The 18,257-nt window shown below is 53.1% G+C and overlaps 2 protein-coding genes across 9 annotated transcripts in view; one reads left to right on the top strand and one right to left on the bottom strand.

Annotated features, from left to right (window-relative positions):
* ATP6V1C2 (ATPase H+ transporting V1 subunit C2) overlaps positions 1-17,450 on the top strand; it is a 66,271-nt gene extending 48,821 nt beyond the window's left edge. For 3 of the 8 annotated variants that reach the window (XM_077960141.1, XM_077960140.1, XM_077960142.1), the window contains 5 exons: positions 2,420-2,518; positions 3,152-3,220; positions 5,969-6,061; positions 6,159-6,252; positions 8,774-9,444. In XM_077960141.1, the coding sequence (XP_077816267.1) occupies positions 2,420-2,518; positions 3,152-3,220; positions 5,969-6,061; positions 6,159-6,252; positions 8,774-9,304 (886 nt within the window). In that variant the 3' untranslated portion in view covers positions 9,305-9,444. Of the gene's footprint in view, positions 1-2,419; positions 2,519-3,151; positions 3,221-5,968; positions 6,062-6,158; positions 6,253-8,773; positions 9,445-9,758; positions 9,857-11,016; positions 11,159-14,586; positions 14,720-15,531 lie in introns of those variants that run through there. The other 5 variants (XM_015111714.3, XM_028831973.2, XM_015111712.3 and 2 more) reach the window with 4 other exon arrangements.
* Positions 15,692-18,257, bottom strand: part of PDIA6 (protein disulfide isomerase family A member 6) — a 28,605-nt gene continuing 26,039 nt past the window's right edge. The window contains 2 exon segments of the mRNA NM_001266635.1: positions 15,692-16,670; positions 17,274-17,370. Coding sequence (NP_001253564.1) covers positions 16,602-16,670; positions 17,274-17,370 — 166 coding nt within the window. The 3' untranslated portion in view covers positions 15,692-16,601.

Below are 18,257 nucleotides of genomic sequence, written 5' to 3'. Positions count from 1 at the left end.
GGCTCACGCCTGTAATCCCAACACTTTAGGAGGCTGAGGCGGGTGGATCACGTGAGGCTAAGAGTTTGACCTGGCCAACATGGTGAAACCCCGTCTCTACTAAAAATACAAAAATTAGCTAGGCATGGTGGTGTGCACCTGTAATTCCAGCTACTTGGGAGGCTGAGGCACGAGGATCACTTGAACCTGGGAGACAGAGGTTGCAGTGAGCTGAGATCACCACTGCACTCCAGCCTGGGCATAGAGTGAGACTCTGTCTCAAAAAAAAAAAAAAAAAAGAGAGAGAAGCCAGGTGAGCTCCTGCTGGGGAGGCTGCTCCTGAACAGGGTGAGGTGGGGTTGGCTGGCATGGAGGAGCAGCCCAGTCCCCCCAGACTCTGGATCTGATGCTGTTGGTTGTTCTCCGAGAACCCTGGTCAGTTGTAGAGTTTTCAATATGATACCTACACTTGGCCCCTAACTCCAGAAAAGGGAAGTGACACAGGGAGCCCCGAACCAACTGCCCTCCCCCTGATTGGCCCACTACTGTAAGCAGACAGAATGTTACCTGGGAGGTACCCCCACTTCTGCAGTCCACTTCTGAGGGTCACTGGGCCAGCTGTCTTCTTGTGAAAAAAGCAAATGGTACATTAGTGGAAAGAAAATTAAAAACCATAGATGGTTTTTAGGCCAGGCACAGTGGCTCATACCTGTAGTCCCAGCACTTTGGGAGGCTGAGGCAGGTAGATCACCTGAGGCCAGGAGTTTGAGACCAGCCTGACCAACATGGAGGAACCTCGTCTCTACTAAAAATACAAAATTAGCTGGGCGTAGTGGTGCACACCTGTAATCCCAGCTACTCAGGAGGCTGAGGCAGGAGAATTGCTTGAACCTGGGAGGAGGAGGTTGCAGTGAGCCGAGATCACGCCACTGCACTCCAGCCTGGGCAACAAGAGTGAAACTCTGTCTAAGAGAAAAAAAAAAAAAAAAGCCCACTTCAACTGGAGACCCTTGCTGTTGGATGCCTGGCTTCGTGTCAAAAGTAAGTGGGCATGAGCTCTGGAGTATGGGACAGAGGCCAGGCGCCAGCACAGAGAGCCCTAAGTGGGGATGGGTCATCCATCCATTCTAGCTTGGAGCCCGCATACCATGGGGCCATCCACTCACACAGCATCACCCTGTGATGGATTTCCTCAGGACTGGTTGGGACTTGAGCAAACACCTGGTCCAGCCTCTTCACTCAACTGGTGAGGTTCCATCATTCATTGATCATTCATTGATTTGCAGTGACTTTAATTGATTTACTGAGCACATACAGCAAGTATAAGAGGGCGGCGTACGAAGAGGGATGAACGTTTCTAACTCCCTCCTCTGCGCTCTCTTTTCTTCTTTTGTTGTACATGTACCAAGTATGCACTGTGCCCTCAGGCCTGACGCTAAACCCTAAGATATAAAGCAGAATACAATACAATTTTTGCACTTGCAGAGCTCGTAGTTATTCATTCGACAAACATGTGTGGAAAGCTGGCTTCGTGTTGGGGGTTCAGAGGTGAGCCAGGGAGAGAGGTGGGACAGTGTAAGGGTAATATGTTCAGTTCTAGGACAGGGAGGCTCATGCATGTGGTGCCCAGGGAGAAGGAACCTAAGGGCTTTATCCATGGCCATGCAGCTGGTCAGTGATGTTCAGGCAGGAGATGGCAAAGAAGCCACACAGGCTCCCTGAGGAGGGTGTTTCCCATTGCCTTTAAAGCTTTGGCCATGGCTGAGTGCTGGAGAGCGATTTCCCAGGAAGCACTCTGTGCCGACGTCACCGCCCCTGTGCTGGTCCCGCATACAGCCTGGGTAGTTTGATCTTGGCCCATTTGCTGATCTGACAGCCTTGATCCATGTGCCAATAATACCATACCCTCCACTCAGACCAGGTCCACTGGGCATGTAGAAAGCTATTTCAGGTGAGTGTCCCCTGGCTGCTGGGCTGGGAGGCCTGTAAAGTGACACGGAACTCTATCGAGGATGGCTCATGCAGCTCCAAGAGCTGGCCGTGGTGTTGACACTTGAGTAACGTTAGCTGCCTGCCACCCGAGGCCCCCCTCCTGTAGCAGCTGTGGCTGGCACCGTGCACCGGGGCAGTACAGGTCACTGAGGTGTTGGATTCGGCAGCCCCTTGGGTGATGGGTGATAGTACCTGAGGCCCTGCCAGCCTCCCTGTCCCTAGAGGAGAGGAGGCAGCAGCTGTGACCCCAGCACAGAGCCTGGCCCTGCGGTTGGCGGGGAGCAATCATTGCTGAGAATTGCTGTGTTCTTCTAGGCTCCAGCATCCCTGGTGCCCACCCTGCCTTGAGAACTGCCCCTCAGCCCCAGTGCCTGGGCATGGGTTTGTGGGGTCACTGTGTCCCTTTCTGCTCACACCGTTCACACCCTTTGTTCCACCTGCCTTTTAGGGGGAACCTCTTCACCCGGACACTGAGTGATATTGTGAGCAAGGAGGACTTCGTGCTGGATTCTGAGTATCTCATCACACTTCTGGTCATCGTCCCCAAGTGAGTGCCGGGCAAGTGGGTATCTCGGCCTGTGCTGGGCGATCACGAAGGCAACTGGCCCTGCCCAGCAGAGAGGAAGGTGGGCCCGTTGGTGACTTGGGCGGAGTGGATGAAGATGCTCCCTGCCCAGCCCTAGTTCCCGGGAAACAGTCATTCCTTCACGGGGCCCTGCCTGCGGCTGTGCCAGCAGGGACAGTTGTTGGGTGATAGAGGTTGTGGCCATGACAGAAGCAGCCATTTATTGAGTGCTTGCTATATACCCAACGCGTGGTCGACATTATTTTATTTCATCCTCACCAAAGGCCTGGGAAGTCTGGTGATTCCATTGTCCTGAGGCTGGAGAGGCTGGTTAGCTTGCCCAAGGCCACAAGGGGCCCAGATTAGACGGTTGTTAGTGAGCCCCAAGTGCATCCATAGCTCTTCATAAAGGGACGTCTGTGGGTACCCCAGGGAGGCTGGGCAGGGGATTCCCCATGGGCACAGCCGGGCCTCAGGGGAGGTTAGGGCTCCCTCTGACCCCATCCCTGCTCACCTTCAGGCCCTCAGGAAAAGGGGTGTGCAGCTTCCTAAGCACTCAGGACACCCAAGAGCCTTTTCTGCAAAAAATTACGGAATGATTCTGTATTCTTGCAGATCAAACTATTCACAATGGCAAAAAACCTACGAATCTCTCTCAGATATGGTGGTCCCTCGATCAACCAAGTAAGTGAGACCCCAGCTTGCTCCCAGGGCCCCCGGATGCTTCAGGGCACCCAACCACCAAACATGCCCTGAGGGTGTAAGGCCCCCCCGGCCCTCCACACCTGGGCCCTCTCCTGTCCCTTGGCCTGGAATTCTGTCAGTGTCTCACACCTTGTCACATGCCAGAGTGCCTTCCTCTTTCAAAACTTCACTTCCCTGCCCCTGCCCTGGGAAGGCTGCCCTGGTCCCACCTGGCCGAGCAGCCTCTCCATGCCATTGCCTCTGCTGCATTCTGGCTCTGCATTCTCGGCTCAGCATCAATTCTTCCCTGCCAGAGGGGGAAGCCAGCCCTGGCCTGAGCAGCTGCCCAGTGAACGGCCACAGCGGGAGCCGGGAGGGAAAGCAGCCTCGGCATGTGGCCTGCGGGGGCCAGAGCAGGAGTGGCCAGTGGACCCTGGCAGAGTGACAGGCGGAGGGCAGGTTACAAACTGTGTCCATCATGGGACACTGCGTGGCGGGGGAACCAAGGATGCCGGCCCCGTGTGTCAGGAGGGAAGAAGGGGAAAGGCTGCTGCAGAGAAGCAGAGGGTGTGAAATGGGTGTGAAATGGATGTAAAATGGGTGTGAAATGGATGTGAAATGGGTGTGAAATGGGTGTGAAATGGATGCGAAATGGATGTGAAATGGGTGTGAAATGGATGTGAAATGGATGTGAAATGGGTCTGAAATGGGTGTGAAATGGATGTGAAATGGATGTGAAATGGGTGTGAAATCGATGTGAAATGGGTGTGAAATGGGTGTGAAATCGATGTGAAATGGATGTGAAATGGGTCTGAAATGGGTGTGAAATGGATGTGAAATGGGTCTGAAATGGGTGTGAAATGGATGTGAAATGGATGTGAAATGGGTCTGAAATGGGTGTGAAATGGATGTGAAATGGGTGTGAAATGGATGTGAAATGGATGTGAAATGGGTGTGAAATTGATGTGAAATGGGTGTGAAATGGGTGTGAAATGGATGTGAAATGGGTCTGAAATGGGTGTGAAATGGATGTGAAATGGGTCTGAAATGGGTGTGAAATGAATGTGAAATGGGTGTGAAATGGGTGTGAAATGGATGTGAAATGGATGTGAAATGGGTCTGAAATGGGTGTGAAATGGATGTGAAATGGGTCTGAAATGGGTGTGAAATGGGTGTGACTCGGGCACACACAGGTGCACAGGGAATTGTGGGGATGGGTCACGGGGAGGAAGGCCACACTCAGGATGGTGGTGGCCCAGGATGGAGTGAGTGGCACATACGGGGTAGGAGCACGTGGGCTTTCACCGGCTGGAGCTTTGGTTTTGGGTGGCTGATCCAAAGCTGCGCGTTTTCTTTTTTTTTTGAGACGGAGGCTCACTCTGTTGCCCAGGCTGGAGTGTAGTGGCACGAGCTCAGCTCACTGCAACCTCCGGCCTCCCGGGTTTAAGCAACTCTCCTACCTCAGCCTCTCAAGTAACTGGGATTATAGACGAGCACCAACACAGCCAGCTAATTTTTATATTTTTGGTAGAGGTGGGCTTTCACCATGTTGGTCAGGCTGGTCTCGAACTCCTGACCTCAGGTGATCCGCCTGCCTCAGCCTCCCAAAGTGCTGGGATTACAGGTGTGAGCCACCATGCCCAGCATGGTACTCATTTTCCTCTATGCCTTTTTGTATGGCTGAGATGGTTTGTAATTTGAAGAGGTTTTAGAATGCTCGTCAGGCAGCCAGCCTATTCATCTGACTCCTCACATACAGAGCTCCTGGTGCGAGGCCTTTGCCCTGGGGCCCCTGCTGGGGGAAGGGGCTCTCCCAGGGCCAGGAGATGGCAATCATCGGGATCTAAATTGAAAGGTGCAAGGAACAGGACAATCACAGCCCGAGGTTACAGGGGAGGCAGGGAAGAGGAGTAAGGCTCTGGAGCAGAGGAGCTGGCCCTGGAAGCTGGTGTGCTGGCAGGAGCATTCACTGCTCTTAAATACCAAGCACCGGGGATCCGTGCCAGGATCGGCTACCTTGGTAGGTGGCCTGGCCTCCCAGACCAGAGCCTCAGGCCCTTCATTGTCACCAGCCACCTGAAAGCCTGCACAGATGACTCTAGAAATACCTGGAGCCTGGGGGCAGCCCCTATGGGCAGGGGCTGTGAGAAACAGAAAGGGTGACCCTGCTAGCATGCTGTAAGATCGTGTCTGGCCCTGAGGGCTCCCACTTCCCGTCTTCTGGCCAATAGGACTCAGAGATGCTTAGACCGCTGGCCCCAAGAATTCCTGAGTTGCTGGAGACAGTGGCCCCAGTGGTCCTGGGTTGAGACGTGCTTGGGAGGCTGTGTTCCGTTAGGACTTTGTGACATTGCAAGTGAAATGGACCTTGTGAGATAGTTTCCACCACTCCGCTTCACTATCAGGCGGCACATCAGAGCCAGGGACACCCCGTGCCAGCTGAGGTGACGGCGGCCCAGGGGGGCTTGGTCTCTCAGGCATTTGATAAGCGGGCGCTGAAGCCCAGGCCCCTGCACTGCCTGCACCCCGAGCCCCGCTGAGGCCTTAGCCTAGAGGAGTGTGGAAGGGGCAGGAGGGAAGGGCAGGCAGCCAGGGGTTAGGAAATCTCAGGGAGTGTCCTTGGTTCCCCAGCCCTCGACTGCTGCCAAGGACCCCAAGTGCAGGCCACTAGGCCCCGGGGGCCTCTGAGCCCCAGTCCCACACAGGGCCTGGCAGTGAGTCCAGCCAACAGATGCTTCTCTCCAACAGACTCATTACTGAGGACAAGGAGGGGGGCCTTTTCACTGTGACTCTGTTTCGAAAAGTGATCGAAGACTTCAAAACCAAGGCCAAAGAAAACAAGTAAGTGTCCTCCGGGTTTCGTTCATCTCCTGCTGCGGGGCGTCTCTGCCCCTCTGGAAAGCTGCTGAGTGAAAGCCCATGGTTTGCTTGTTTTAAGGTTCACTGTTCGTGAATTTTACTATGATGAGAAAGAAATTAAAAGGGAAAGGGAGGAGATGGCCAGATTACTGTCCGATAAGAAGCAACAGTATGTGAGTATGTGATTGAGCAGCTCCTCCTGCCCCTACCCAGTGGCCTGGGGATAGAAGAGTCCTCCCAAGTCTCCAGCTCTCCCTCTCATTGTCCCCACCAGGCTCCTGGGCTCACACCATGGGGACCGTCTGTTCTCAGGGGACATCTGAGCAGGGTCTGGGAGGGGGGACGGTGAGCACAAAGGAGCCCAGGCAGGGGAGCTGGGGGCGGGGGAGCTGGGGGCGGGAGCCGGGGGCGGGAGCCGGGGGTCCCCCCAGCCAGCGCTTTCCACACACACTCTCACGGTCCCCAGCACCGCCCTGCCAGGAAGGGGTTGCTAACTCCACAGTACGGATGAGAAACTGAGGCTCTGAGAGGCAAGCTGGCCGGATGACCCGCCAGACCTTCCTGGAACTGAGCGAGGCACGTGGGCTCCAGGCGGGAGCATCTGTGTGCAGGGTGGGCAGTGCTGGGCCTTGGAGATCGCAGCCGTGAGGTTTCCAGGGCACCACTAGCCCCTGTATTGACCTCCCCTGTGTCCTTAGCACGGAGGGGTGCTTATCTGGAGACCTCCAACCACAGCCACTCAGAAACCCTTCATGTAGGAGGACAGCTTAGCTCCCCAGGGAGCAAAACTAGATGCTCGCATTTGAACTGTGGGCAGGAGAGCTGTGGGAAGGTCACCCCGCCGCTCCGTGAAGTGGGCATCTTCCATACTCAGTCCTCCCGCCGCGGTGCTGGGCTAGGCCGGGCCACTTGGAAGGAGCCTGTCTGGGTGGAGTGTTTTTGGGCCCCTTCTTCCCCGTGCCCACCAGGGAGGGTTCTGTGGAGCACCTTCCAGTCCAGCCGCTAGTGACGGGGCGGGAGGAATGAGTAGAATATTCTTGAGGCCTTTGGGGGGAAGTCGCTGTGTGAACACAGCGCTGTGAGGACCTCCGTGGGGAGGAGTGCCATGGCCGCGGGCAGGCAGGGAGTGCTCCCGGTGTCCGTCCCTTCAAGTGTGTACTCCGGGCTCCTGGGGGCTTGGCCTCTCTGTCAGCGACCTAGCGACCTTTTCGCAGGGACTGGAGATGAGCAGCACCCCCCTCACGAGCAAACCGAGTCACGGAGCCCCCATAGTGGGGTTCTCGGAGCCCTTCTGGTCTGGTCTGTTTCCCTTTAGAAAGGAAACAAGAGCTGATAATATAAACGTTTATATAGGGATTTTTCATCCTCTTTCCCCAAAACAGAAGCACAGGGCGCTCACACGTGTGTGTGTGCGTGTGTGTGTGTGTGTGGACATGTGTGTGCACAGCAAGTGAGACACGCCTCAGAGCCAGAGGCTGCTGGGCTCCAGCTGAGCCTGTGGGGTGGGTGTCCCCTCCTGAGGACAAGGACCCGAGCTGGAGCTGGGGACCCCTGGCCCTTTGGGTGCTCCAGTCCTCAGAGCAGGGCCCACAGACCCAGACACCAGGCAGGGGAGATTGCCCCCAGTGAAAGCTGAGCTCCAAAGCATTTCCTTCCTTAGCCTCAGCTCACCTGAAACCCTCGTTACCTGGGCACACCCCGGCTGTTCTCTTTAGCCAGGCTTTTTCCCAGCTCGATTCAGTCCTGGTCCCGACCCCCTGCACAGTATCTCTGGATGGGGCTAGACCATGGCAGCCTCCACGTTGGGAGGCCCTGCTGGGGACAGGTGGCGAAGCAGGGCCTTTGGCACCCACCTGGGCACTGACCCGGGCCTGCCAGACCCGCAGGGAACAGGGTGACACACAGGAGCCTGCCACCTGCCACATGTGGCTCAGGTTCCCAGCTGGCGTAGTTTACGCGGCATAGCCTTTGCCCACACTGCCCTGGGGGCCCTGCCAGGGTCTCTGTGGGCGGGAGGTGGAGGCACTCTCAGCTTAGGTCAGCCCCACTGGCCTCCTGAGAATCTGGTCCCTCTGGCCTATCTAGAAGTGCATGACCAAACGTCTTGCATCCTTTTTGTCACTCGTCAACCAGAGGGACAGGCCAGGCCCTGGGTTTGAGTGTACTTTGAGAGCAAAGTGGGATTTCCCTGTGTTTCCCACCTGTTTGCAGAGACAGAATGGGAAAGGGTGAGTGTCCTAAATGCATGCCCAACTCATCTCCTGCACTGTGCACGCTGAGGTGCCCCCTGAATGCCAGGAAGGCATCTGTGGCTGGGCGTGGTAGAGCCACCTTGACAGAGCGCAGACAGCCGTTTCCACTTATGCCTCCCGGTGCTGTCCTGGTCGGCCTGCGATGGGGGTCCTGGCCAAGCCCAAGCAAGGGGAGGGGGCTCAGGACTGACCCCTCTGCCAGAGATTGGCTCTGTGCTTGGAATATGGAACCCAAAGGCTTAACGCTGCCCCCCCTCTGCCTTCACCACTCCGGGAGCCCGGTGAGCGCCTACCACATCTCTAGTCTAGCCAGCACGCGAGTCTCGAGGGTGGGCCTGAATTCCTGAGCTTGCTCTCTCGTGCCTTTCAGGCGATGAGAATGATTTATTTGTTTGTGATGCATGTTTGCTGAAAGATTAATAAATCATTTCTGTGCCTTTAGCAAACTTCCTGTGTTGCTCTTAAAAAGGGATCATCCACCTTCCCGGACCACAAGGTTAAGGTAACCCCGCTAGGTAACCCTGATAGGCCCGCTGCGGGGCAGACCGACAGAGAGAGAGAGAGTGAGGGCGAGGGTGAGGTAAGCAACGCCCCGGGAACCCCGGGGTCCCGGGCTCGCATCTCCTCGCCAGCTCAGGCGCCTTCTGGGAAAATGAATCCTTGCATTTTTCTGTTCTCTAACATGGCTTTTGAGGTCTTAAATTTGAGGAGCCAGAATCATGCCTTCCTCCTAATCTGCAGGGCCTCTTTGGAGCTGCCCCCGCCAGGAGTGAAGGGTGCTTGTCGGCCAGGGCGCCTCTCCCCGGGCCCCTGGCTGGAGGTGGCTGGAGCTGGGACGGGCAGGGCCCTGGCTGGGGTGGTGGCCGGCAGCTCAGCTCTCCTCCCTTGGCAGCCCTTGCTGAACCCACCCCTGACCTTTGTGGGCAGTTGCAGTGTCGGGCGGGAGCTCGGAGCTCTTGCTCCCAGACTCTGAGCTCCCAGGAGGACCTGCCACACCAGTATCAGTGGCTGCTGCTGTGGCCACGTGAGGTGGGGCTGTGAGGGGAGGCGCTGCTGTGGTTGATGCCAGGACCCTGGGGGCAGAGCCTCTGAGAAGGTGGACTCCCTGGCTGTGCAGTGTCAGGCAGAAGCCCCTGGCTGCCCGCTGAAAGCCCTGAGGTCAGGGGCTGCCCAGCTCCCCGTGCTGCGGTCTGCGGTGGCCCCGTGCATGCACCGGGTGGCTGGCGCGCTGAGCTTCCCCGGCACCAGGCGCCCTGGACCTCGAGGTCCTGAGCCTGACCCAGGGCTGGTCCGACCAACTCTCTGCTTCTGGCTCCTGGGCACTTCTTCTCAGTTCAGGGCGTGCTCTGTCAAAACCCAAGTCCTTTCTTGGCTCTGTGTTGGGCGGGGTGGCCAGGAGGGGTCACCGGGCTCTTCTGTCCTTTCAGGGACCCCTGCTGCGCTGGCTCAAGGTGAACTTCAGCGAAGCCTTCATTGCCTGGATCCACGTGAAGGCCCTCAGAGTGTTTGTGGAGTCCGTGCTGAGGTGCGTGGCAGTGATGCCCCGGCTGAGGCTGTCCTGAGGATGGACAGGGTCTGTGGGAGCTATGGGGGCACCCCAGCTCCTGCCTTCTCTCCACCCTCCACCCGTCTCCTTTCTGTGACTGTGGCAGTTGGCAACATGCTCAGTTCCGAGTCAAATAATACACCCTCCCTCAGCCCTGCGTCCCCTGCTGTCTGCTCCCGCCACTCCTGCCACGCTTGGGGCAAGTGTCATCTGGGTTCTCCCCAGCGCCCTACCCGCATGCCCCTTGTGGACCTCTGGCTGGCTCCTGTTCCCACCCTCATGAAGCCTGCAGGGCCCCAGTGGCTCCCGAAAAGCGTTCTTGGGCTGCCTCCATCCTCGGCCTGGAAGCCCCACCCCTCAAGGCAGTCCAGAGAGAAAACCAAAACCACACCACCACCAACAGAGCTTATTTTGCCTTTTTTTTTTTTGAGATGGAGTTTCACTCTTGTTGCCCAGGCTAGAGTGCAATGGCACATTCCTGGCCCACTGCAACCTCCGCCTCTCGGGTTCAAGAGATTCTCCTGTCTCAGCCTCCCTAGTAGCTGGGATTACAGGAGCCCACCATCATGCCCAGCTACTTTTTTGTATTTTTAGTAGAGGCAGGGTTTTGCCATGTTGGCCAGGTTAGTCTCGAGCTCCTCCTAACCTCAGGTGATCTGCCCGCCTCAGCCTTCCAAAGTGCTGGGATTACAGGCGTGAGCCACCATGCCTGGCCTTTGCCTAATTTAAAAAAAAAAAAAAAGATAGGCCGTTGTCATGGACCGTGAGACCAGCCTGGCCAACATGGCGAAACCCCACCTCTACTAAAAATAAAAAATTAGCTGGGAGTGGTGGCGTGGGCCTGTAGTACTGGCTACTTGGGAGGCTGAGGTGGGAGGATCACTTGAGCCCGGGAGGCGGAGATGACAGTGAGCCCAGACCGCACCGCTGCACTCCAGCCTGGGCAACAAGAGAAACTCCAGCAAAAAAAACACAAAAATTGCTTCACTGTGAGAAATCTGGCAACTCTAGGTAAGCAGAGTGAATAAAAATCTCCTGTAATTTTAACACCAGGAGAGAACACTGCCAGCATCCCCGTGGGTGCCCCTTTAGGCGTAGGGTTTGTTGGTTTTTTATGAATAGATACATGATTCTTACAGATTTTTATGAAAGTGGAATCAGAGAGGAAACACCTTTGAAGGTCACCTTCCTGCCCCGTGTGGCTGCGTCCCGCATCACGGAGCACTGTGCCCTGCCTGCTGCTCTGACTCGCAGCCTCCTGGACTCCTCCAGCCCCGGGACCCTCTGTGTGACTTGCGGACCCCTTCCCCGCCTGCATTGAAGAGCTCCTCATCCTTCCCTGCCGTCCCCCTGGCCGATGTCTCCTGCTTTCCCTCGTTTTCCTGCCCATGTTCCCTGGTCTCTAGGTCTTGCCATCCGCCTGCCGTAGGCTTTATCTGGGTATCTGTCTCATCTCCCCTCCCACACCCCTTCCTCTGCTTCCCTGTTTCTGCCAGTGGCCTCCTCATCCTTCCCCTCATCAGACCCCAAACTTCAGGGTCAGTTTGGACACCTGTGATAGGCCCGGTCCACTCTGCCTTTGTACTCTCGCTTCCACGGGTCTGGCCCCACTGGCCTGGCTGTTGCCATAAGCGTCCTCTTTGTTCTTGGCCTCCAATTCACCTTCCATGAGGCTGTCAGTGTGTGGTCTACCCAGGTACAGATCTGACCCTGGTTCCTCGTTCTTCTGCCCTGCACATGCACCACACCCACACCTGCACCCATGCACACCTGTGCACGCCCATCTCAAAAGCCTATACCGACACAGATGGCAGCATTGGCTTGGAGGGTGTACCCAGCTCCTGGGAGTATTCTAGCCATCTCTACTATACACAGCCTCACATCAACCCTGCCCAGCTCAGAAGTCAGTTGCTCTCAGTCCTAACACAGTGAAGCCTGTCCATGCCTTTCAGGATGCACATTTGCCCGAGAGAGGTCGAGACCGACCTCCTTAATATAGTACTTAGGCTCAATAAAGCGAAGTATTATCCCTAAAAACAGATGCAAAACTAATTCTCAAGAAGTCAAGTTCAGAAGCAGGTACTGTGAGAAGTTCCTGAGTCTCACTGTCCAGAGATAATTGCGGCAAATGGCTTTGGGACACTTGCGACTCCCACAAAAGGGGATTCAATGTTCTGCACCTTGCTTATTCCATTTGCTTTGTGGGATCCTCGCAGATCAATATGAGTAGAGCTACTTGATCCTTTTTAATGGCTTCATCATATTCCATTGTATGGGGGTACCATAATCTAAGAAAACAGATATTGAGCTAACCAGTTCTTCAGAGTAAGCGCAGAGGCAAGAGGGAGGAGGCAAAGCGCACACGCCCCTGCTGCTTGGGCTGCTTTGGGCTCCTGTCGGTCTGCGCCCCGTTTGGCGCTTGCTGCTATCTTCCTGTCTCAGGAGCCGCTTTCCTTCTGTCCCTGTGCTGGGCACTGAGTCTGGCTTCTCTCTGTACCTCTGCCACCCAGCACAGAGTTGGACAAAGAGTAGACATGAAATGTTTGTTGACTGAATAAAGCCAGTGTGACGCAGGCACAGTCCTTGGTTGAGGAGGTGGGGTTCATCCTCATGGATGACGAATCCCAGCTGCTTAAGTGACCCAAGACGAAAACAGGTGGGGGGTGGGGCAGCGGCGAGGCTGCTGAGCCCCGCCAGGTGGCTGGATCCTTGGGTCTGGTCGGGGGAGATGATAGGCAATCACCAGTAGCAGGTAAGTGGACGGATCATCCAGGGAGCGTGGCAGCGGGAAACAGTACCACAGGGACACCCAGCATTTAAGGAGCAAGAGGAGGTGCGAGAAGGAAAAGTGAAGGCTGTAGCTGTCCCTGGGATTTGGCTGGTAGGAGGGCATCGGTGTGAGACGCTGGCGGGCAGTGGTTAAAGGAGTGAGTGACAGGCATCAGACTTTCAGATCTGGCTCTCGGGAAGCCCGGCGGCATGAGAGCTGCGTGCAGTGGGCGTTCTTATGTTAGCCGGGTGGGGCGCTGATCAAGGGAAGCGAGAGTAGAAGGGCCGAGCCCTACAGCGGAGGGTCGAGGGTGTCTTACCTACAGTCCCTCAGCATGAATGGCTCCCCACCAAGTGACTGCAGGGAACAGCAGGGGCAGGGCCTTGACCAGAGGAGGGCACAGCATGGGGCGGGGCCTTGGGGAGAATGAGGGGGATGGGCCAGTCGCTCCTGGGGTCCTTTTTTTTTGAAATGGACTCTTGCTGTCGCCCAGGCTGGAGTGCAGTGGCAGTCTTGTCTCACTGCAACCTCCGCCTCCTGGGTTCAAGCAATTCTCCTGCCTCAGCCTTCCAAGTAGCTGGGATTATAGGCATGTAATTTTTGTAATTTTAGTAGCGATGGGGTTTCACCATGTTGGCCAGGCTGGTCTTGAACTCCTGACCTCAGGTGATCCAGCCTGCCTTGGTTCCCCAAAGTGCTGGGATTACAGGTGCGCACCACTGCGCCTGGCATGGGGTCTTGTTCTGGGCAGAATGGAGAAGGCATTATTCGCAGGATGGGTGCCACAGAGACAGGACAGGGCCGGGAAGGGTCGGAAGAGCGCAGAGGCTGAGGAAAGGTTAAGGGCTGGAGTGCATGTCCATTAAGGACCTAGGGTGCCTACCACCCACCACAGCAAGCACAACAGGCTTCTCCCTCAAGCCACGCTGCTGGGGGAGGAGTGCTTTCAGCTTTAAGGATGGGTCCTAGATGGATAAACAACCTCCAGGACAACTTGGTAATGACTATGGTGGAATTAGCCTGGTGTGGTGGTGGCGGGTGCCTGTAATCCCAGCTACTTGGGAGGCTGAGGCAGGAGAACAGGTTGAACCTGGGAAGCGGAGGTTGCAGTGAACCAAGATCGTGCCATTGCACTCCAGCCCGGGTGACAGAGTGAGACCCCGTCTCAAAAAAAAAAAAAAAAAAAAAAGTAAAACCTTAGTAATATTAATAGGTCCTGCTCCCAGGACTGATGTATATGGCAGACCCCACTCTAGATAAATCAGAGCAATAGGTGGGTGAAAGGGCCTGTAAAGATGGAGTTCACATCAAGGCCTAGGGATCCCGAGGGAACACAGGTGCTAACTACTGAACATCCAGTCCTTTGCTCCCTGAGAGTATAAAAATACTTCAACAATCACAAACTGTTTGCCATTTACAGCACTTGCTGTATTTTGTGTGGGCTAAAACCACAGGAACAGCTCACCCCAACAACTGGTTTTCATGGGCTCAGGTATCCAATTAGGTACATTAAAAATGTTTTCTATCTACCCAAGAACTCAGCGAAAATAATAACCACCTTGATAAACCAGATTTTTGCCTCTCCTTTAGTGGAGAAAAATGGCCAAGGTGGGTTTTAGACAAACGCCTTGAGTCCGAATGTTCAGTCCAACTACCCGCATTCAGCTTGAGCACGCGCCATGAACTGTCACTCATGGCCAGAGGGATGCCCTCTTTGGCTCTACAGTTGAAAACTAGGTATCAGAAGGGGGTTAGCAAATTCTAGAGCTTTTTCTATCCAGAGATCACCGCTACCCTAAGCATTTTGCTCGAGTTTGACTTTACGAAGCTGTGTTGGTTGAAGCTTTTCATCTTTGGAATGTACTCGTGTCTTGTCAGATTCCTTCTATCCGTCTTCTTATTTCTAGTAGTAACTGACATATTTTGTCTATCTGAAAAGGTATGGACTACCAGTGAACTTCCAGGCAGTGCTCCTGCAGCCGCTTAAGAAGTCATCCACCAAGCGTTTAAGAGAGGTTCTAAACTCTGTCTTCCGACATCTGGATGAAGTAGCCGCTACAAGTATACTGGATGTAGGTATCCAGAAACAGCAGTATTTCCACAGTAAGGTCAGCATCTTACCGTAGAATGGGAGATACTTTCAAAAAACTGGTATCTACCCGTAATCCCAACACTTTGGGAGGCAGGCGGATCACCTGAGGTCAAGGGTTATGGTAAGACCCTGTCTCTAGTAAAAAAAAAAAAATTGGGCCGGGCACTGTAATCCCAGCACTTTGGGAGGTCGAGGCAGGTGGATCATGAAGTCAAGAGATCGAGAACAACCTGGCCAACATTGTGAAACCCCGTTTCTACTAAAAATACAAAAATTAGCTGGGTGTGGTGGTGTGTGCCTATAGTCCCAGCTACTTGGGAGGTTGAGGCAGGAGAATCGCTTGAACCTGGGAGGCGGAGGTTGAGTGAGCTGAGATCACGCCACTGTACTCCAGCTTAGCAACAGAGAAAAACTCTGTCTCAAAAAAACCAGCAGCAACAAAAAATTAGCCAGGAGTGGTGGTGCATGCCTGTAATCCCAGCTACTTGGGAGTCTGAGGCAGGAAAATTGCTTGAACCCAGGAGGCAGAGGTTGTAGTGAGCTGAGATCATGCCACTGCGCTACAGCCTGGGTGACAGAGACTGTCTCAAAAACAAAACAATTTGTTAGCCTGTTATGAAAATCTACATGTCATACACATTAAAGCACAGCAAGGAGAGGGCTGGAGCGGGTGGGCCACAGCTACGCAGAGCAGAATGTACGCTCGGTGCCTGGAGAGCTTCCTCAAAAATGAAAGTGTAAGACAGGAAACTAGTTTATGCACTTAGAGCATGACCATGTCTTCTTTTGTAGGCATCTGTGGAGATCCCGGGACTGCAACTCAATAACCAAGACTATTTTCCCTATGTCTACTTCCATATTGACCTTAGTCTTCTCGACTAGAAAGGCCAGCTGGCACCTGTCTCATGTTCGTGCAGACTATTTAGCCAGAGAATGGTTAAAATGTCTTACAGAACTAAGATATTTTTCAGAGAAATTGCTCACAAAAGTTAGTGACAGTTGTATTTATTTTTTTTAAGTTACAATAAAATGCTCTCAAGTCCTTTGAAGGTTCTAACAAATTCAAAACTTCATTTTTCTGAATGTTTTACATAAATGCGAACTATGTGTTCGCATTGGTAACCTGCTGCTGTATTTCATGTCTTAATGGCTATTCTGAGGTTCATAACAACATAGAAAGCCTTGCACTGTATAACCAGCTAGATTCCTTAATAATTAGTCACTAGAGACAGCCCAAAGACAAATATTGGGCGGGAAATCAGTGCTCACTGAGTCCGGTTTCCATGTAAAATCTCTGTTGTGGGGAGGCATTGATGGCACCATCTGAAGCAAAGAGATCTTGTTTTTTGTTTAAAAAAGTTTGTGGGGGAGGAAAGATATCTGTGTATCACTTCAAAATATTAATTTACTGCTAAACATCACTCTGAATTTATGATGTAGATACTAATTTCATACATTTATCGGCATTATCCAAAATATTTTATTCTTTAATGGAAAAAGCCATTAATATTCAAATGAAGGAATCACATTAAAAAACCCATACATAAGAAACAGCCTCCAAGAACATCCAAGCAGCAGTCAGAGAGAGGGAAAAACGTTTCGACAGCCGAGTTTTCTTCAAAATATTAATGTGACAGAATACGATACAATTCACCGGCTACAACAATTCATAGAATTTTTCAATGTTTTCTTGAGATGCAAAAGTTCACTGTTGCAGTGTTGTCAAATGACCAATCAAGTACTACTTCTTGGTTAAAAGGCCACTGGGAGAGTCATCTGATCGTAGACAATGTCCCTTCACTGCTGGAAAAATCCGCTGGCTCCCAAGAAAAGAAAATGGTCTGAAGCCTCTGTTGTGGCTCTCACAACTCATCTTTCCCCAAGTCATCAAGTTCCACATCACTGAGGTCAATGTCATCCTCCACGGGAAGCTGGGGGACAGAAAGCCACTGTGAGATCTGCAGAGGGGACGCCCTGGAAGGCCAACATCTCATTTCACAGAAGCGCAACTCTCCAGAGCTACCCCTGCTGACAACCCAGGTTCTCCTCAGTCTGACCCCTACCCGGACCTTCGCACCTACGATTATACGGAAGGAAAAGCTAAGAACTCTGGTGAAACATTTCGACATCACATCACTCACCACTTTAACACTGGAAGCCACCGAACATGTCCTTTTGAGGAGGGTGGGACACAACAGTGCAGAAGTAAGTGCTAATTTCAAAGCTATCATTTTCTGTTTTTCTAAGATAAAGTACATGAATTCCAGGTTAAATGTTCACTTTAAGGTAATAATCAGGAAAGCAACCTGACTACTGGAAAGTGTCTTGGCTGTCAAGAATATCAAATGACATGCAGCACTTAAACTTGTGATAAGGAAGATGAAGGGTCTTCAGAGAAGAACCTCTTAAAAGGCCCACGGGTGCACCAGGGCTGAGGTCTGATGGAGAGGACCTGACTCCAGGTGCAGAGATGCACAGCCTCAAGACAGTAAACCAGGACTGCTGCCCGCACAGCCTCCCTCCCGGACACTCACCTCGCCATCCCTGCCGTCCCAAGGCTCTCTCTCAACGATGGTAGGGAAAGCCCCGCCTCCTACAGGTGCCGTGGAGCCACGCCCAAAAGAGAGCTCCCTTGGGGAAAAATGACCAAAACACACACACACATTTATTATGGACTGCTGGTGCAGAAGAATAAACAACTTTAAAAATAACAGTCTGCCTACTTTGTTTATGCCGAGACATTTCTTCTTTCTTGCTGCAGTACATTCCTGAGAAACACCTCGAGAACATTATCTTTTTAATCACGGACAACATTACAACCAGATTCAACATTCCCAACTAAGCCCCCTGCATCAGATACAGTCAGTTGCTATCAGTAAGTTTTTAAAAATAGCAGAGCATTTGCTGAAATACAAATTAAGTACATAAATAATTATCAAAGTTGATCCAGAACATGGGCTGCCTGTGAGTTTTGTAAGACTGCTGTGAACCTGTACAGAGGAAGCATGTCAGCAGTGACGCGACTGGTTCCAGTGGGATGGCAGAGAGCGGGGTGCATATGTGTAGAAACATCAGTACTTGAAATATACCAGACCTGGTGTAATCGGGCTGTTGGGAAAGCAGAGCTAGAAATACTGTGGGCACAAATATTTAGAGTTCAGCAAACAACTCCTAGAATAATGGAGCTAGACTAACAATCTATGGCACCAATGGGCTAGAATAAACCTATTATTAGAAAAAAAAATTACATGATATATTTATATTCACATTCTGACTTCATGATTTAATAAATACTACTCTATGACAATCACAAACTTACGCAGTCCACAAACTTCTTTTTCTTTGAGACCAAGTTACGCTCTGTGGCCTGTGCTGGAGAGCAGTGGCGCGATCTCAGCTCACTGCAACCTCCACCTCCTGGGTTCAAGTGATTCTTGTGCCTCAGCCTCCCGAGTAGCTGGGATTGCAGGCCCATGCCACCACACTCAGCTTATTTTTTGTAGTTTTAGTAGGGACGA

This window comes from Macaca mulatta, chromosome 13 (assembly GCF_049350105.2).
Source record: "Macaca mulatta isolate MMU2019108-1 chromosome 13, T2T-MMU8v2.0, whole genome shotgun sequence".
In the NCBI taxonomy this organism is placed as follows: Eukaryota; Metazoa; Chordata; class Mammalia; order Primates; family Cercopithecidae; genus Macaca; species Macaca mulatta.
This window is presented reverse-complemented; position numbering and strand designations above follow the sequence as displayed.